Source organism: Centruroides sculpturatus, unplaced genomic scaffold (assembly GCF_000671375.1).
Source record: "Centruroides sculpturatus isolate CEXI.00-Female unplaced genomic scaffold, Cexi_2.0 scaffold48, whole genome shotgun sequence".
NCBI lineage: Eukaryota > Metazoa > Arthropoda > Arachnida > Scorpiones > Buthidae > Centruroides > Centruroides sculpturatus.
The window spans coordinates 779,802-801,612 of NW_019384294.1; the positions used below are offsets into that span (position 1 = coordinate 779,802).

The 21,811-nt window shown below is 27.4% G+C and overlaps 1 protein-coding gene across 1 annotated transcript in view; it reads right to left on the reverse strand.

The window, feature by feature from the left end:
* Positions 1 to 21,811, reverse strand: part of LOC111619797 (Down syndrome cell adhesion molecule homolog) — a 120,707-nt gene that overhangs the window by 2,139 nt on the left and 96,757 nt on the right. Inside the window, exons 3-4 of the mRNA XM_023361643.1 lie at positions 5,189 to 5,399; positions 1,020 to 1,313 (exon numbers count right to left, since the gene is read on the reverse strand). Of these exons, the coding sequence (XP_023217411.1) occupies positions 1,020 to 1,313; positions 5,189 to 5,399 (505 nt within the window). The remainder of the gene's footprint in view (positions 1 to 1,019; positions 1,314 to 5,188; positions 5,400 to 21,811) is intronic.

Genomic DNA, 21,811 nt, shown 5'->3' on the forward strand with positions numbered 1-21,811 from the left:
AAAAAAAATTGTAATTAAAAACTAAAAATGGGGAAAACAAAAACCAAATTGTGAAAACCTAAGTTAATGAAACTATACGTTGACCTATGTAATTTACTATTTTTCAATCCCTTCTCTCTCTTTTTTTTTTTGTAAGAAATCATTCCAAAACTAACCTTCTGACATAATAGGACCACTAGTAGTAATGTTCTTAAATCCAAGAGTCCCTTGAGTCGCGTCTCGTTTTTCAGTCTTACCTACACAATTAATGTTAGGTATAGGTATTAGAATACATAAAAAACACTTTAAAAAGAATAAATAAATAAATAAAATAAAATATATTATTATTTTTTCTAAAAAAATTCTATAAAGTTGATTGGATAGGGATTAGAAAACATAAATTTTCCCCCTTCAAAAATTATACCTTGTTTCTTTTTTTGTTTTGTTCTATTATAAAGAATTGTAACATTGAGATAAATTTTCAACTGGAAAAATACATAAATTGGAATTCTGTCAACAACATATGCTAGACAAACGATATCTCTTTTCTTTTTTTTTATTATTGTTGTCTGTCACTGTTAAGTTTATTATAATTTTTACTCTGTTTGAATTTGTATAAATGAAAATATTCTTGAATATAAATTTCTAGTGTATAGAGAAACATTTGTAAAGAATAATTTTAATCATTTATTTACTAAAATATATTAAAATATTCTACAAAATATACTTCATTTTTAATTTTTTTTCGAATTAATTCTATATTTATATTTATATATAAAGGGTGGCCCAAAAGTAGCTTTACCGTGTGTTTTTTTAAACTAGTGAATTGTGAATTGAGGTTAGAATAATGCTTTCCTATTAAAAAATCGATGAAAACATAATTTAAAATTGAATTAAGTACTTAAATATTTAAATAAGGCAACAATTTAAATTGACTTATGGGCTACCCTGTATTTATGTAAAACGCTTAAAATTAAATATTTTAAGAAAATTAATTTATAAATTTTATATTTTATTTATTAATTAATATAAATACATACCATTCAGGACATGCACAGTGATGTTAGCTGGATCTGCGTACGAAGGTACACAGGAGTAATTTCCAGAATCAGATGGATGAGCATTGTGTATCTGAAGTCTGCTGATTGTTGTAGGACCTTTTTCTGTAGCTACACGTATTCCTCTTGTAGAATCGTAATTAATTACTTTATCGTCATGGTACCAGAAAACATAGACTGGCGGTGATGTACTTTCGGTAATAATGCAGGTTAAGTTTATGGTATTGCCACTTTGTATATATAAATGTGGCCCCTCTGGAATTGTTGCTTTAGCCACTGTAATCAATTTCATGTATATAGATAAATTATTAATCTCTAATTTAATTTTCAATTATTTTAAATATAAAATTTCATAAATTTTACGTGTTAAATGATATTGTAATTATTATTAATACATGAACAAAATTAGGTTACAGCGTATAAAAATCCATTATAATTATATTTTTAATTAAATACAGACGTAAATATATATATAATTCAGTAATCTAATAGTGTAATTTCCTTATTATTACATAAAAAATACATAAATTATGTAATGATTTATTCATTAATTGCTGATTAATGATAACGTAATTAAAATTAGAAACGTGTAATTATGTATTATATATACATTAGAAAGTACGTGTTAATTATAATTAATGTGGGAAGATGTTTATGTGTTATGTATTAGTAAAATCGCAGAGAAGCAAGCGATAAAAATAAAAAAAATATATATAGAAATTTATATTGGGAAGCTAAAAAATTAGAATTTTTTTATTTAAAAAAAATAAAACAACCTTGTTCTAATTTAGTTGCTTTGCCTTATTCTGTTGTTCGGATAAGGAATGCTGCAAACAGAAAATAAGAATAGCAATTACAACATAAAAAAATACTAACTGAAAAAAACAAATGAATATATGCCTTTTCATAACACAAATAATCTCATTATTATGATTATTATTATTATTATTATTATTAAAGTTATTTGCAAAACAAAAAATAAATTCAATTCAATTAAACAATAAAATCCAAAGTAAAAAAAAATTACACAAAATTCATGCTGCGAATATATTTAATTCTCATTTGCATAATGTAAAGCATTCAACGAAGCAAAAAAAAATGTACAAAATTGTGAATAAAATTAGTTTTAATAATGAAAAAATTCATCTCGAATTATATTTTTAAAAGATATATATATATATATATAGAATCGAATGTTTATGTTTTTAAGTGTTCTGTTGAGATTTTTCTTATTAAATTATTAATTTTAAGAGAAAAATATTTGACTTACCTACAACATTTAGAGTTATACTGAGACTCATTTTTGGTTCTGTGCTTATTTGGCATTCATAAACACCAGCATCTTTTTTTTGTGCAAATCTTATTTCCAATGTCCAATCTTCGGAGTCATCCATATGAAGTGATGTAAATCTTTGATCACTCGTATATGTATAACGTCCAACTGTAAGAATGTGAAGATCCCTCTGTCTTACCCAGGATACCTGTAATGCAGGGGAAAAAAAAACTTAAGTTATATATATAGATATAAAAATTATCAGGAAAACTTTACTTTCCAAGTATCAAATTTGTAGGAAGCCAATAAAGATTATTCTTTAACCGAGTTATGTTTTCACATCGTATTATATTTCTCTCAATTTCTTAAGAAAAAATTTGTATGGAGAAATGATCAGTTTACTCCCATCTAATCGCATCTGTATTAGTGGCCAGAAACACTAAAGTTGATTGGTAGTGGAAAGCCAATCGATGGCAATTATATGATTGCATTACAACACGTGAAACTTGAGATTCCACCATTGTCGACATAGATAGTTGCCAGTAGCTTGTTTCTATGGTCGAACGGTTCCATCTATGACCATCCGAAACTGAATGTCTTCTTTTGTTTACGGTGAAGACACTTCCTTCGTCATTCCCTGGAGTCTTCTGTTATTTTATAGCATGATGCGATGAGATACGTCGCCGTCTGAGACTATAGCCCCAAGTGGTGCAATGTCCCCAAGAGAAAACATTGTAGAATCTTCTCGTCACAAGAGAATCTTTGCGCTGCTAAATGTCCCATTTCGGTTCTTTTGCCTCTGGGTTTTAGCTTTCACGTCACGTTTATACCACTGTTGGCATTTAGTAATCTGTACAAGATTTCAAAAGTTATCAAAGACTTCTTCCGAAGTTTACTATTTTTCTAACTTTTCTCTTCGGTATCATTACCATAGTATCAAGGTCGATGTAGATATATACCTGAAACTTTGTTTTGTCGGACGTCTTTTTCCGTTTTTCTTCCTCTATCCTCCAATAGTATTTCCAATCAATACGATGCTTCCTTTACGACTTACAGAATAGAAACAGCCAAATTTCCGCTCTTATAACCGATATCGAAATAAATGCATTCTTCAACAGTACAATGCTTTAACGTAATTGAATGCAAGAAGATATAAAGCTATTGTTGCACTCTGTTACAGAAATGGCCTATATTCAATTTTTCTTCCGAATGTGTGATAATGTAAGTGATTGGTGTACATTGTTATGTATGAGGGCTAAAAAAAATAAAAATATATAAAACCTCTATTTATCGTATTTTAAATAAATACACTCCATATAATCTGTTTGTATAATTTTAAATACATTATATCATTGCTTCAAATATTAAAAATATGTATGTATGTATATATATTCTTCTATTCAGTTTTATAATGTAAGTATTTTTACTATAAATTTATTTAAATCTAAAATATTGCTCTTTTTAAATAATTTAAATTTATTTAAAATAAAAATAAGCGAAAGAAAATGCTCATTAATTTTATGTACTACGCTTTTAAAATTTATAAAAGAAAATTATTTTTTAAAATAATTTTATTTATGTTAAACGTTATATATAAAAATAACAACAATTTTTTACGGAAAAAATTTATTACTCTATCTATTTTTAAAATTTTTAATGATATAATAATGAAAAAAATATTATTAAATTATCTATTATATTTTTATGAGTAAAGTAAACAACGAAAACAAAAGAAAATTAAGCATTTTATATAAGTTTTTTTTAATAAAAAATATGTGAAAAATTTAAATAAAAAAAAACAAAAAGATAATGCTTTTAAAAGACGAAAACATCAAGAAATATTTATTTCTCTTATGAACACTTAAATGATGCTATTTATTTTTAAAGAATACTAATTTGGATGGTCTATTCTCCTCTTGATGCTCTCCTTTATTTTTTCCAGTAGTTATGTTTTTTTATGGCAATATTAGGCAAATATTTTTTTTCTATTCTAAATTAGTTTTGTTTTAAAATATAAAAACTACTATATTTTAAAAAGGTAAGCAATATAAAACAAAATCTTTATTTTTTTTTTCCTCTCCTCTCCAACTCTTTCATCTTCTTGGAAGATACTACTTTTCTGAATATTCCTACAGCCCTATACTAACTTGAATATAAGAACTAATAATCTCATGGTAAGATTTATATCTTAATCTTCTTCTTTCGATGTTTTTCTGCTAAGTTAGCTGTTTCACCTGTGGAAGTTCCGCACCAAGTAGCGACCAATTTAGTGAAGCGATATTGAGCCCAATTTTCTGGATATATGAGGCTATGGGAATGATGTCTGACCAACTAGAATAGGCGAAAACTTGCACAAGCGGAACAACAGTGTGCAAGGCATCTTTTATATCTTACCAAGTTTCTAGAACTTAATAGCTAGTATCATTCACCGACTTTGCTACTATACCATCTTTTCTCTCTTTTTTGGATCTGTCGTCAGTCACCGTGGGTAGCTTTGAAGTTGCTAGTCACCTGTCAATGATTCTTGATAGATGTAGCTCCTAAACCAACGTATACAGAGGACGATAGCATTGCCATGTTCCCATTAATCCTCACCCAGAGTTCTTTCTCAACGTTTCTTTATTGCTAATATCTATTATTTTGTTGATAAAAAGAAAACAGAACTACAAACTTTTGTAATTTTTCAAATTAGATCGAATTTATGAGCTTAATAAAACTTTTATACAACAGAATATCTATTGTAAGTATAAAAATAATACATAAACAATGCTAATTTAGTTGAATTAATATTTAAAACAAAATCCNTATATCATACTGTAAATAACTGATAAGAATATTAAGGGAATTATTAATTTTAAGAGAAAAATATTTGACTTACCTACAACATTTAGAGTTATACTGAGACTCATTTTTGGTTCTGTGCTTATTTGGCATTCATAAACACCAGCATCTTTTTTTTGTGCAAATCTTATTTCCAATGTCCAATCTTCGGAGTCATCCATATGAAGTGATGTAAATCTTTGATCACTCGTATATGTATAACGTCCAACTGTAAGAATGTGAAGATCCCTCTGTCTTACCCAGGATACCTGTAATGCAGGGGAAAAAAAAACTTAAGTTATATATATAGATATAAAAATTATCAGGAAAACTTTACTTTCCAAGTATCAAATTTGTAGGAAGCCAATAAAGATTATTCTTTAACCGAGTTATGTTTTCACATCGTATTATATTTCTCTCAATTTCTTAAGAAAAAATTTGTATGGAGAAATGATCAGTTTACTCCCATCTAATCGCATCTGTATTAGTGGCCAGAAACACTAAAGTTGATTGGTAGTGGAAAGCCAATCGATGGCAATTATATGATTGCATTACAACACGTGAAACTTGAGATTCCACCATTGTCGACATAGATAGTTGCCAGTAGCTTGTTTCTATGGTCGAACGGTTCCATCTATGACCATCCGAAACTGAATGTCTTCTTTTGTTTACGGTGAAGACACTTCCTTCGTCATTCCCTGGAGTCTTCTGTTATTTTATAGCATGATGCGATGAGATACGTCGCCGTCTGAGACTATAGCCCCAAGTGGTGCAATGTCCCCAAGAGAAAACATTGTAGAATCTTCTCGTCACAAGAGAATCTTTGCGCTGCTAAATGTCCCATTTCGGTTCTTTTGCCTCTGGGTTTTAGCTTTCACGTCACGTTTATACCACTGTTGGCGTTTAGTAATCTGTACAAGATTTCAAAAGTTATCAAAGACTTCTTCCGAAGTTTACTATTTTTCTAACTTTTCTCTTCGGTATCATTACCATAGTATCAAGGTCGATGTAGATATATACCTGAAACTTTGTTTTGTCGGACGTCTTTTTCCGTTTTTCTTCCTCTATCCTCCAATAGTATTTCCAATCAATACGATGCTTCCTTTACGACTTACAGAATAGAAACAGCCAAATTTCCGCTCTTATAACCGATATCGAAATAAATGCATTCTTCAACAGTACAATGCTTTAACGTAATTGAATGCAAGAAGATATAAAGCTATTGTTGCACTCTGTTACAGAAATGGCCTATATTCAATTTTTCTTCCGAATGTGTGATAATGTAAGTGATTGGTGTACATTGTTATGTATGAGGGCTAAAAAAAATAAAAATATATAAAACCTCTATTTATCGTATTTTAAATAAATACACTCCATATAATCTGTTTGTATAATTTTAAATACATTATATCATTGCTTCAAATATTAAAAATATGTATGTATGTATATATATTCTTCTATTCAGTTTTATAATGTAAGTATTTTTANAGATATTTGAAATAATCGGAATTGTTAAACGATAATATTTAATTTAAATACATGCATTTACATGTAATTGCTTTATGAATTAACGTACATCTAGATAAAATTTGAGCAATGTCAATTAAAAGGGAGGAGTATAAGCTTACAGAAACATATCCATTGATTTACAGATATCTATGTCATTGATTTTAGCTAGAACGGTATATCAACTCTTCTGTCAGAAGGGTGACTTGTGGCCTACCCCAAATGTATTTGTATTCTCGTTAATTTGGAAACATCTGGATTCAGTGAGACAAGACGTGTCTTTGTGATAATATCCTGAATAATGTCTTCTCTATGTCCAGAACAATATCGATTACAATTCTTGAATAATAGCAATAATTGTTTACAGATTTAAAAAAAAAAAAGAAATTCGAATTAAATAAAATAAGGAAATGAATTCAACATTAAAAATAAAACAATGCATTGAAATTATCTCTAAAGATGTTTTGAACAATTTTTCATTTCTTGTTAACAGTTTACTGACAACATTCTTTCTATACAAATATACGATAAACAAAAGCCATTCAAAAACTTTCTAAAGTCAAAGCAGAACGAATTTTATGAACTGAAACAACGATAGTTTTAAATCCACTGTTTGTACGTCTATAAATCATGAAAGCAAAATAACTTTGGAGTTTCCACTTAGTCATACTGCCTTGGGACAACGCCTGCAATGGAAAGCTATTATTGACATCTCCACATATCTTCTCGTACAGTCATTTTGTCAAGGAAAAGGAAAATATATACACAAAAATCGATAGAATTCAATGTCAACCAATTTGCTTAAAACGTTCGTGTTACTACTGGGGATTGAACCGTAATAGGAAACAGGAATGAATCCATGTTTTTATTATATATTTATCAAGGCCAAGGCCAGAAATTACACTAGGTCACAAACATGACCAAAAATTCCGCCTTTATAGTTAAACAAGACTTCTTGCTCCTCCCTTATCCCTTTACTTTCGTCGTGTTCTTTGATCACTTCTTATTCTGCTCTTGTTTTCTAAGTGCAACGTTTTCTAAGTGCTATTCATGTCAGCTGTTATTTCTCTTGACAATATTCAACATTCCTTCTACAACAGAAAAATTAGGGATTAATGTCTATGATATTCGATAAACGAACTGTGTTAAAAACAAAACTCTTTCAATGAAAGAATGTTAAATAACGTATTAAAAAAGTATAAAAGAATAGTGAATCAGGTAATGTATTATACACCTAATTTCAGACAATGTTATGATTGATAGGACTTCAGAGTTCGACTTTTTTAGCATATTAGATTATATAATTTTTTTTTTGAACTTTGAGAAAGTAATTTGTTAGAAATATTGTCATATGGCTAACATCAATTTTAAGATTTCTTTACAAAAAAATACAATTTTTTTCTCCTCTCCTTCTCCTATTTTAACTTTAAAAGTATAACTTTGATAAATTTAAAGCTATATTCTACATTGAAAGAATCTTAAAAATTTGAATGAAAGACGCATCAAATTTTTATTAAAAGAATATTTAATGGCAAATATAGAGAAATCATTTAAATTAAAAATGTTTCTGGAGACTTTCATAAGATATTTTTTGAATTATTTAAGAAAAAAATAATGCCTGTTTAAACGTTAAATTTACTCCCTTACGAAGCTAAAAATATGTCAGAATATATTTAAAAATATAATAATTAATAACTAAACATATAATTTATGTCTATTAATTACAAAATAATAATTTAAATGCCATAATGAGCTTATCAATCAAAGATAAAGCAACACAGTAAATTTTAAAGGTATGAAGTTTAAACATTAGGATAATAAATAAAGGATAAATTATAAGTAAATGAGAAAAGATGAATAAGGAAGAATGGGAAAAAATGTATGAAAGAAAATATTGATTGTCCTTTTATAAGAAAACATTAATTATTTATTGCCATTATTAATATAAATACATTCTGAATGGCAGATACTAAGAGCAAATGTATATACAATAAGGTATTCAGATTAAGGGATGGAATATCTTAAAAAAGTTTATAGATTTTTTAAAATATTTTCTATATTTTAAGCTCCTTTAGAAGTATTTTTCTTGTTTTTTTTCAATTTAAAATATTTATAAATGATAATTCCTGCTTAAAAAAATATCATTTAAGTAGAAAATACTCGATTTAAAAATACATATTTTATATAAGCTACATTTATTATTTTTATGCATATTTAATAAATTACTAAAAATAACTAAATTTCACTTAATTTAAATCGATTTAAATGCATGATTTTTAAGCAAATAATGCTGTTTGAGTATATCAAAATATACTTAAACAACATTAAAAATATCATTTAAAAACAAAATTAAATAAAGATATTAACATTTTAAAGATATTTGAAATAATCGGAATTGTTAAACGATAATATTTAATTTAAATACATGCATTTACATGTAATTGCTTTATGAATTAACGTACATCTAGATAAAATTTGAGCAATGTCAATTAAAAGGGAGGAGTATAAGCTTACAGAAACATATCCATTGATTTACAGATATCTATGTCATTGATTTTAGCTAGAACGGTATATCAACTCTTCTGTCAGAAGGGTGACTTGTGGNGAATTTTCTCAATGATACGGGTTGTAAAAATAAACGAAAAGTAAAAGTAAATCGCGAAGATAAATGACCATTGAGACAAAGGTAGAACATTGTTAATTGCTACAACGATTAAAATTACTTAAGATAATTTACGCGTAGTTTGAATACGTTCTCTTCCTTCGAAAATTAATTTCTACATCCCATGTTACGATAGAAGATCGTTAAGATCTCTTTTGCTGTCATCATTAGGTTGCTGTTTATGGGTATACCACTTAAATGATGTCATCCGTATACATGCATTGATCTTACCTATACAGTAAGCATTAAGCAGGAATTTTACGACCATACACTTAATTTTAACTTTGTGTAATTAAGTATTATTATTATTTTATTAGTTTTTCAATTTCTATACTTGACATTTTTGAAATAAATTTTCTGCTTCGTATAATTTTAGATAGGAAACTGTAAGAGGTTACTTAGATATATAAATATACTATATATTAGTAGTTGAAAGAGAATAACGGTTTCTTTATAATAGGTAGGCATGATATATGAATGCACTGACCCTTACAGAGAAGACCAAGCACAGTAATCCTTGTTGTGAGATGATCTATCGAAAGCATTCCCTTTAAAGCCTTCAGTGCATAAGGATCATGTCATAGCAAAATACCGGTCATATTTCGTCGTGATACACTCTAGGATTATCAGTTGATTTTTACCACATTTTGTATTATTTCTTGACCATCAGAACATGTCGACACCAAATCAATTGAATGTCCTCCATGTCCAGATACATTTGTCAATAGACTAATTTTTTTTCTAAAGATATCCAGTACAGATTTTATTTTATTTTTTTATTTCTTCGAGAAAAAGATTTCTAAAAAACAAAATTGAAATTTATAATTTAAAAGATTGCAATTATTTTTAAAAAAATTAATTAATTCTTATAGATAAATATAAACTTTAACAAGTTATTTCTTTAATAATAAACTGCTATTTTGAGTTTTATAAAGGAAGATAAGAGATTTGTTGCAATTTTCATCAACGTATAAATATCGTCAATCTTCAATAAAATGGAGACTGAAAAGGATAATATTGTCTTTCTAAGTGATTATTCGGTACTGTTATTGTTTGTACAATTTCCATTCTTAGCCCAAAATATCACGTCTTATACTTCCATTCAACCATTCTTCAATCTAGCAAAGGAAGTAGATGGTCAATCAAGCAGAGAACTTGTCGCCATCTTATTGATCGTCAAAGTTTTGCAATTCTGCTTAAGACAGCACGTTCGATACGCTACATATTCTGCTCTTTAATCACTAATAGGGTTATTAAATCTGTGATATATAAATTACGATAGACACGGTTAACCTTTGGCTTCATAACTGCATGCCGTAAAGAGAATTCAAATATCGATAAGTTTAAGATTATTATCACATACAACTGAAAAACGTGGGTCGAAAATGCTTCTAGACCTGGAAAATGCTGTAGGATTTAATGAAGCATAATAGCTATATCTTTATATTTTTTCTCGTTCTGCAGAAATTTCGTACATTATTCGCTTCAGTCGACAGAACATTCTAACCCTAGTGTTTACGTAATTTAAGAAAGACGGGAAAAAAATAGATTTAAAAGCTTGTATTATAATACAGGACGGTGAAAGGTCAAGCTAACATCAAGCAAATGACAATGTCTGGCATGCAGAGTGGTGAATAAAACTTACGGATGAAGTAACATGATAGTCTACTGGCATCACCCATATTCTTTTCAACACATTGACAATTTCAAGAAGTTTTTATCACAAGTAGTGAATACAAAACTTTGTTGCAATATTGTAATAAAGTAGTAGAATGCTTCATGGGCATACGAGACTTGCATTCTATAGGAATATGGCGCCAAGCATACTTAGAAATACATACCACGAACAACATTTCGCCGATTTTTATGAAAGAAAGTCTAAAAGAAAATAAAAAGAAACAAGAAAATCTCTCTCCTTTTTTTTCTGTAAAAGAATCTGAGACGAATATCAAACAGCGAACATCAGATTTTTGATTTTGTTATTTATTTTGCATAAGTAAAAATCTTTTTATTCAAAAATTTTTATTTTAGTGTAATTATTATAATTAAACAAAGGAGAAAAAAACCTAATTAAAAATTTGTAACGTCGATCTTAACTTAATTACATGATTCAATTAGTTTAACAATCTCAATATAATTATTGGAGGATAATTAAATAGAACAACTCTATTTTTGTAGAATATTTTTTTTTCTATATTACGTGTAACTTCATTTAAATCTTTATGCCCTATAAACATGTCTAGTTCATAAAACATTCATTGTTTCCATCGTATTTTTTTCTTTTTGAAAGGTTGTTATCAAATAAATCAAATATATTTTTTCTCTTTAATTTTAATGTGATTAAACAATGGCAATTTCCTATAGGAATGTCATGTTCAGTTCAGACGAAATGACGTTTATTTATACAATGAAATATTTTATTTAGTAGGAAATAAATTCAATTTGCTTGACTTCAAACAAAATCTTTCTGGCATTACAATTGTTTTCACAGATCAAAGAAAACAGCTTGAACCCCAACGGGGGTTCTCTTTTCTTTCTTGTTTTCAGTTGTAAACCATGCATGTCTGATAATTTCTATACAATGACAAGTTTCAAAAATTCTTTTAGAGTAGAAGAGAGAAGATTCTTTCCCTTATCAGAATCGTGCGATGCGAAACTTAAGCACGGAAGATTGTACCAGGCAATTCTGAGTAATGGCCGTTTGGTCATTTTATTTGGTACTTTCAAACTTCTTTCTGAATCGTTACAGTAAATCCGGATTTATGGAGGAATGAATAGAACAAAATATACTTTGGATGACCTTTAGATGATTCTAAAATATTATAAACATATATCATGGTAAACTCGTTGTTTCTTGATAGTCTCTTTGTTTTTCTTCTCTTATCGTGGGTTGCCACCGGTGCAATTGTGGTCTACGATGAGGATCGTTTTCCCTATTTTCAAAATACGTCACTGTTGTTTGTCTTTTGTCGACTTAAACTTGCCTTTTATATAGAGTCTTTCGGGTATATAACATCCTTTAGGGATTTCTTTCAAGTTAAACTTTTCTTTAAATCTGCAATTATCTAGCAATTTTTGTTTTTTAAACTTAATTATAATCCTAATTTTCTTCGTAATTACATACGTTCCTCGGCTTATTTTTATAAGAATTTTATAAAATAAACGTTATATAAGNAAAATCGAATATTTTATAGAAAAAAAATTTTATTTTTATTATACACGTGTAGGAAGATGGAAGAAGATTCGAAAACATTAATGAAATACATTCGCTTTCGTAAGTTATCTAAAGCTTTATGAACTCGTAGTGAAATATTCTAGCATACCATTCATCATCAAACAGGATGAATTACAGTTCACTACTCGATAATTACCTATAATGATTATTCAAAGTTAAGCAACAGAAGTGTTAGAAGTATATACAGAGCTCTCTGTCACTTGAAACTAATCGAAGGTATAAGAGTCCGGTTTTAACCTTACAGTACATGAACCGGTGTTATGAGAATTGATTGGTTTTATTGATTGCTCTGAAGACATCCATGTTGCAACCGCCTAGGTTACGTCTGTTTCTATATTGCAAACGCATATTCCTTTTACTAGATTAAAAAATATAGTGTAGATGACCTACTTATTATCTCTTAATTCCTTATTGAACATCCTGAATTGGTTTATTGAATATCCTGAAAACCCTCTCCATATAAATTAATTTATCAATTCTCCTTATTATAAAACGTTACATGTAGAGTATTTTGTTAATTAATATTAATAAATTATCAATAATTACTTTTTTAAAATTATATTTTAATCTTATACGTTGCCACTTTCGTTTCGGTAAAAATGAAGAGGCTTCAAGTTACTAGGATGCTACTGTTGTTTGTTATCTTGTTTTTATAGAAACTGGAAGAAGTATTGTATACTTTTTAATATAGTTTTCGTTAGTGTATCAAGTAAATTATTTATGTACGATCGAAAATATTTTTTCCACATTGTACACAATAGAAAATGAGTAGACGCCTTTTATTGATTCCTTATTGATTCCTACATGATTTACTTCCTCTTTTTCCCCCTTCTTCCTTGTTGTTAGTTTGGAGGTAGCTACAACAGATATAGAAATTCGATTAAATAAAAAACGTAGACATTTCCTTTAATCTTTTTAGTTATTTTTATTTCCGATAATTCATTTACATATCTTCTTAACTAAGGAATCTTCAATTTTGTCTAAACTTAATTATCAAGGTGTTCATTCATTTGTATAGCAAATGTTTCTGTCTTTAACGTCATCTGTTAGATTACATCGTATGTGAACGTTATGCTGAATTATTTTCTCAAAAATAATATATATATGCACACACACACACACACACACATATTTATGATAAAACTTAGAAGTTAAGAATTGAAAATTTATATTTTAGCAATTACATGTGATAAATGAATGTTGCACTTTATGTAATATTTTGATTATTTTTTCGCTGGGTAAGTAATGAGAATTTTATTTTTTAACGCCTTTTCTCTTACATTTTTTTCTTCTTTTTCTCCTTTACCTTCACTCATCGTAAAATTATAAATTATGCTTATTTTAAAATGAATTTTTCAAAGATCTTTAACAAGTTTCTGTGATAAACTACTGCTGAACGATGCTATCTTCACAGATAGTATTTCTCTGTCACAATACATTTCAGGAGACGTAACGAAACTTGAAAAAAAAGTGATAAATTTCTTTTCTGATATCCCAAGTAATGGTTTTCGCTCATCACCAATGACATAATCTAAAAACTATAAATTTAAGTTAGGATTTTAATGATTTTTCGGAAGATTAGCTGTCAATAATGATTAAATTCTTATCAACTCTGAGAGAGAAAAAAAATGTTGCTTCCTGCCAAAGATATGGTGAAAGATGGTTTTATATCCTAAAAATACTTTTCATTTTAAAAACCAAATATATAAAATATTTCAAAAAAAAGATTTCCTTCTTTACTTACAGGTTAGTTTAGAACTAGGTGGAAATTTTTAACTAAAAGATATCACATGAGATTAATAATGTCTTAGCTCTAGAAATTCTCTCCCAAAAAAAATTTTTTTTACCAAAATAAAACAATTTCTGATTTAAAATATTTGCTTGCTAACTAGCAAATAAAAGAAAAGAAAATATTGCTAGAAGTCAACGAATAAAACGAGCTATCATTGAAGTAACAAATAATCCGAAGAGGTTTCCAAAAGAATATTTTTTGATAAAATAAATGCGGATCACGTAGATACTCCGATGGGTTTTGAACTGTTTGCTTTGAAACCAGATCTGTTTATTCCACTCGTATCTCTGCCAGGATCTGGAGGTCTGCAAAACTTTGTCGAATGTAAAGAAAGGAGATGGAAAGAATACTCCAACAATAGATATTTTGTCATCAAACTTTTTTAATTGGAACAGTACTCTTCGGAAATAACAAGATTTAGGAACTGAACATCTTCCGCTAGATTCAATTTTCTTTAGCATATCCTAAGCTTAAACTTCTGTACAATTTATACACTTCATGATAGGAATAGAAAAAGAAAAAAGGGGTTGTTAAATTTGCTCATTTTCGAATATTTTACCTACTTTACTATCTTTATTTAAATTTTTCATGCATATTGTAATTGCTGCTCCATTACGTTTTTTTTTGCACTTAAAAAATAATTTTCTTAAACTTGTGTAAAAATTTTCGTATATTTAAAGTTATAAAAGATCTTTAAATTGTTAATTGGGCTGCAATTTGAAAAAAAAATATATTGTATTCCTATAAATTCCCACTGTCTGTCCTTCCTTAACCACTGTTATCCTTCCTTAATCTCGAGAACGGTGTTAGTTAGATAAAAGTCGAGACCAGATATGGAAGGCGTAAGTACAGGAAGCCCCGATTAACTATATACTAACTTCCGCTCTAGTACCGGGGACAAGACACTAAAATCGAGAGCATATATTTTAGATTAAATAAATTAAATTATGATAATTGAAAATTACAGCCCGGCATTGTGACGATGTTACACTAATTTTTGCTCGTTTTTTACAGTATAATACTTAAATTTAAATTGAAGTACACAGTTTTAAAACTCTGTTTAATTTGAGATAACGTTAATTTATGTACAAGTATATAGAGCGATAAAGAAAATCCTTCTTTCAATCTATTAGAAAAGGTCCTACAGTTGTCGACTTTGGGTGTGACATTGGCAGAAGTAAAGTGAAATACGACAGACGTTTGGTCTTGTTCGAATATACGAGGTCAGTGACTTTCTGAGACAGATAGCAAAGTTATTACCGTTTTTCTATCCTTAATTGCACTTTGGGACTTATTTCTCTCACTAATACTCCCAAGTGTAGGATGTAAAGTCCAACAGCATCTTTTCACTGCATGTAAGTGAAATAAGTTCTTTTATATATGTGTATGTGTGTGTGTATTTTTTCTTCTTGTCATTTTTTTTCAGATGGTACATCTTGTCGTCTTAGTCTACAGATAACTGTATGAACGAATTGGAGCATCGATTCGGAGTACAAGTGCAAGATTCTTATAGACGTTTCGCAGTTATGGCCCGGGGCATACGTTCGAATCGGTGTAACGAACATCCAGTGTTCAAATAGTCCTGGTCGTATTCGTTATCTCCTTGAAGTTTGCAAAACCCTTACCTTAATGTCAACAATTTTTTAATGGAATCCTTCAGGGTATAAACATTAAGCATAATCTATACTATTTATATCTTGAAAATTTAAGTTTAAAAATAAAGAAATATATATATATTATAAATGTTTTTTTTAATATTTATTTTATCAAATCTCTTCTTTAAAGAAAAAATAATAATAATAATTCGCTGGATGAAAAAGATATGAATATAAATATAAGATAATAAATATTAAAATTTTCTTCTATAGATTATAAAAATATTTCTTAAGAGATTAGATTAAAAATTGAGAAAATATGTAAAATTTTAGAACAGTTTACGATAGTTGAATTGAAAAGAAACATTGAACGTAGGCGTTTAAATCTGTTTATCAATTCTATGAGTAATAAAACTTAAAGAAATATGTTCGAAATAGTTTCGATCATCATTATGACTGTATTAGACACCTTACCCTAGGGAGACATAACCCCATTAAAATGATTTATAGCATCTCTAGCATTTAAGGGTTTCTTCAAGTCTTCTCTACTCATTCCAACCTGCATACATTATTCATTTTCATGCAAATACTTTTGATAACTGGACGATACTCTGTCCAAATAGCTAGTTCTAAATGCTTCTGTCATTTACACCCGCAGGTTTTATTTTAAAAGATATAATCGTATTTTAACTTGGAACACAGAAAACGACTTAAGAAATGAATTGTTTTCTTCCTTTATTTCTTATTTTAATATGTTTATTATCATTCCACCTCTTAGAAAAAATAACAGTGTTTCATATAATTTTTTTTTTAAAGAATAAATTTGATTTATCAGAAATGAATTTTAAAGAAGATAGATTACAATATCCAATGTAACTCGTACAATTATCCCTTAGGAATAATTTTAATTATTTTAAATCTTTATAAAATGTTATTAGATATAAAAATATATAAAATATTAATATTCAATTTAATAATATTGTTTTAATTTTTAATGGGTTATAAAAATATATAATTAATTTAAATTTTAATTTATACTTCTCTATTAAACTGAATATTTTAATTTTTAAATATAATTTTTATGCATTTAAATTCTTGATGTAAATAAGCAACTATGAAAAAGTCTAAAAAAAATATTTAAATTTTTGTATTTTTATTCATATTAGATAGTAGTGAATATTTATTATTTTGTGTAGAGTATACAAATATCTGTAGTAATAAATAGAACTTATAGTTCCTGTTAATTTTTCCAATATGACTTACTTCTAACTCCAAACCAAAACAGTGCTTAACTCAATANTATAAAGTTTAGTAGGATTATAGTAATTTATTATATATATTTAAAAGGATAAATTTTATACATATATGTATAACATATATACAGTACAGGCTACAGGTTACAGGCTACATTTTTTCTTTTTAATTCTTATTGAATTTAATTATGGATATAATACATATATTTACGTGTGTATTCACACGCATACATACAAATACAAAATACATACAAATATATATACAGTATATATTTTTTTAATTGATGAAAATATAAAAACTTAAAGATAAAAATATAGCCTATATAAGTCTGTATATATTACGTACTATACGTACCGGTACTGTACATGGACTTTTTCTTTAATTCTTTAATGTATGATAAATTATTCATCGTACTTTACACATTAATTCTGCACAGTTCTACTATTAAACTTAGTGCTCTATATATATATAGCATTGTTGTGTAAAACTGTATAACTGTGTGTATATAGCAGTGGCGCAATTAGGGGAAGAAAAGGGGGCGAGTGCTCCCCAAAAAAAAATTAAAAAATAAAAAATTGTTAAATTTAAGAACATGGAAAGAAAACAGCGTACGCTTATTTACTGTTTTATAATGATTAAATATCATTATTTAAAAAATAATTTTTAAAAATCAGTAAAAATTTTTACCCTCTGTTTGAAGTTTCTAGTTGCACCGCTATATATACATACATATTGACGATTTTTCTTTAATGTAATGTGTTAAAAATGAAATTAAAAATTGTATTTTTCGGATCAGTTCGATAACATTATTCGAAATTATTAATTTCTAATTAAGTCTTTGCAAGAAATTATCGATCTGTGATGATTCTTTTTCATTTACAAAATTTTGAATTATACACGTCAGTTCGTCTTCGATAAATTAATATGGAATTACATTTTAATTTTCTCCTAATAAGAAACATATATTCGATAATTGCACCTGTCTTTCACGTGAGATGAAAGCTGACAAATTCATCGAAGAAATTTAAATATGAATGCTAATACAAACGTCAACTATCTTACTTTTCATTATGTTGAAACTATCGCAATATATTTTTATTATTAGAAAAATCCTCCCCAAATTGACTGACAATTTAAAGAGTCTTTTATTCTAAATTGAAAGGAAAAAAAATTAAGGATTTTTCATCCCTTTATAATACTAAACTCATTATTATCTTCCCTATTTTAAAAGATGTATTTTTATGATAGTGTCATGTAAAACGGGTAGGATTTCGAGAAAACAAAATACTAAATTTGCTATTTTACAATGTATCCCTACTGAATTGGCATGTTTTTTCAGTAGAAGAATATAAAATATATAGTGACAAATCTTCCTAAACTAAGGACATTTTCTGTTTTTCCCCTTTTTTTCTTTTTTTCTCCCTTCTACTTTTTTCTTCTACTTCTTTTTCTACACGTGGGTTATCGTAATCCAAACTTATGACTTGTTTTATTTTTTAAAGCGTAAGTTCGTTGTGTGTAGAAAGAACTTTACATCCTATAGTATACTAGAATTGTATCGTTGTTATTCTTAAATTTGTTTCTTTAAATCACATTTTCACTTGAATCTCTAGGAGCTTTCTTCAGACTGGATGCTGACATAAGAGTTTCTCTAACATTAGACTATCCTAACATCAGCATCTTGAAGGTTTGTCTTCACTGAGTTGTGTCTTTACTTTTACACATTGAGAATATCGTTCTTCTTTAGGATATGTGAAATTTACGTACTTTCAGATAAAAGAAATTTGCTGAATCTAAGTTTCAGAATCGTTTTTCGCTTCTTTTTCCTCCCTACATTTTCTCGAAAAATATATCCATCCATTTCTTTACCTCAAAGTTTGACGTGTTTATTTTAAAATATTATTTTTCGAGTAGGTAGATAGCACTAAATTATTAGTCTGTTGCTCGTTTTTTACAGCATTTCTATTTGTTGTATTGTAAATAGGAAAGAAAGCTCGACGACGTCTATATTTTTAAATGAGCACTCTTCAATTTTTTCCAATCATTAAAAGTTCAAAACGAAATTTAACTATTGAAATTTTTATCAATGACAAAGGACGTCAAAACATAAATAATCTAGCAAGTAAAATCTATACATTAAATTGTAACTTTAAAGAGACCTTCTTTTGTGAGATATATCCTTAGTAACAGCAATCAATATTTGTCTGAAGAGAGGACAAAAGACTACAGTTTGGAATTAACGAACAGTTTTTCACTGATGTCAAGTGACATTCTGATCCTAGTCCTCGCCACATTCTCTTTTTCTAAAGTATTAATGAATCTCAGAGCTTTCTTATTGCTAGAAGCTGCTTTCTGTCATGTCCCATCGGTCTACAGACAAAAGGTGGGATCATAGAATGTTGAGGAAAATTTACTGTGAGAGAATCTACCTAGCAGGTTTGTTTGGCATCTGCCAAACTGACGTTGAATGTTTCTGCAGTTGACAGAATGATAAAGAGAAGAACAGAAGGAGGCGGTTAAGATATTGAATAAGTTTCTACTCATTTTTCAATATATTTTGTATATAATGGAAAACATTTTTGCATAATGCAAATTGAAAATACTGACTTGTTCCATTTGTAACAAAATACCCTATCCAAATCCAAATTCATATCTTGCAATTTCATTCAAGTTATTTCTTTTTAAATTCATCCTGTATGTAAAGATAATCACGAATCGAATAAATAACTAGTCAGAAAAGCAATTTTTTTCAATAATTTTAATATAAATGTCCATCAGTAACAAGCAATTTACTTTATTGCCTATTTTATATGCGTAGAGAATTTATAGATGAATTTTTTACTATCCCAAATCTGCTCATCTTCTTCGATATTTAAAAGCTTCTCGTGAAAAAACAAAGCTAGAAATTAATTAATAGATAATTAAATTAATTTACCACACGAAATTTTGTAATATAAATCTATACAAGAGCAAAAATTCTGATATTTTAAACAACGTAAGATATTTATATTTAAATATAACGTGCAAAATTTCCATAAGTTAACACGACTCTTTATAAATCGTCACATGTAACATCGCGTGATAAGTGCCAGTTATTCATCTAAACACTCCAATGTTAAAGCTCTAAGTATCTAATATTGTACAAATGTTGATCATATTATTAAATCCCCTTTACATTGTTTATATTTCTCGTATGTATATACTATCGTAACGGATATACTATCAATTTTATGCATAAAGACCCAAACAATTCTTTTCTCTACAGATGTAACACCATACAAAAATGGATTTGCCATTTAAAAAATGTTAATGATTTTAAATTAAGCACCTGTTAAAAACATGAATATATTATAACACTTACATATTTTTTAATGTAAAAGAGTAAATGAATATATAAAACTTCTTATCTCGTGACAAATTTTTACATAAAAGCTGTAAAATAAATTTCCTTAGGTGATAGTCGGAAAATGCTGAACTGGACATAAAAAAAAAATTATATTTTAATCATTTTGTCGTTTCATATTTGTCAACTTTCCTCAAACGTTCCAAAAGTCAGATCAAAACATAAACAACTGTTCAAATACAAGTTCTACAGAACAGCTTACAAATTTAGAATTAATGGCTATTATTCCAAATTTATAATTGGAATATTGAAGATAGCTATTATATAATTTATGTTACTATTAGTAGAAAGTCAGAAAGTATCAACAAGTAATTTTTTTAAATAACTTTTAAAATTTTTATTAAAATTTTTTGTACAAAATTTCCAAATACATGAACATTCCATATATAAATAATAAAAATATAAATATATGCTTGAAAAACACATAATAAACAGGAATTATGTGTGCTTTTCAAGCATATATTTCCACCTCATAAAACAAAGAAAAAGAATATAAATAATTTAGACTTTTAATTTTGTTTTCTATTCTCACATAAATCCCTTACATGGTAATGCTTTATATTTTAAAAAAATGGCTTATGAAGTCATTCATTAAATAAAAAAATTATATATTTTATTAAAGAATATATTTATATATATCCATCTGTAATCATAAAATTAAAATGTATTTTTTATATCTAAATTCCATTATAAATTTTTAAAAATTAAAATAAGAAATTGTTTTTCAGTTTTTAATAAATTATTTATATTACATTTCTACTATTAATCTAGTGTAGAATTGATTGTAGGAGAAAATACGTATGTCAATTGCAATATTTTAAAATTAATTAAATTTTGTAAAAGTTATAAAATAATTAAGATTCCATCAATTTTTACTGTACTACAACAAAAATTTTTATGATAAACGATCCACTACTTAGTAAAACTCCTAAAATTTCCTCGAAACCCTTTCAAGAATGTTAAATTTTTGTTAGTAAATAAAAAAAAAATTAAGCTGTTAAGCAAAAAAAATTAAGCAATGAAATGAATGTTTCATTATAAAAACATTTTAAAATATTTCCCAAAATGAGTTATATACAAAGTCAAAGTTTAATTAGAATATCTTGAAAATTCTTGAATTTATACTAACGTAAATTATCATTTTAAAACAAGATGATGTTTGAAACAGGTTTTAAATTATTTACAGAAGATGAGATACTTAACTGTTTATAAATATAAATTAAATTAATTAAAT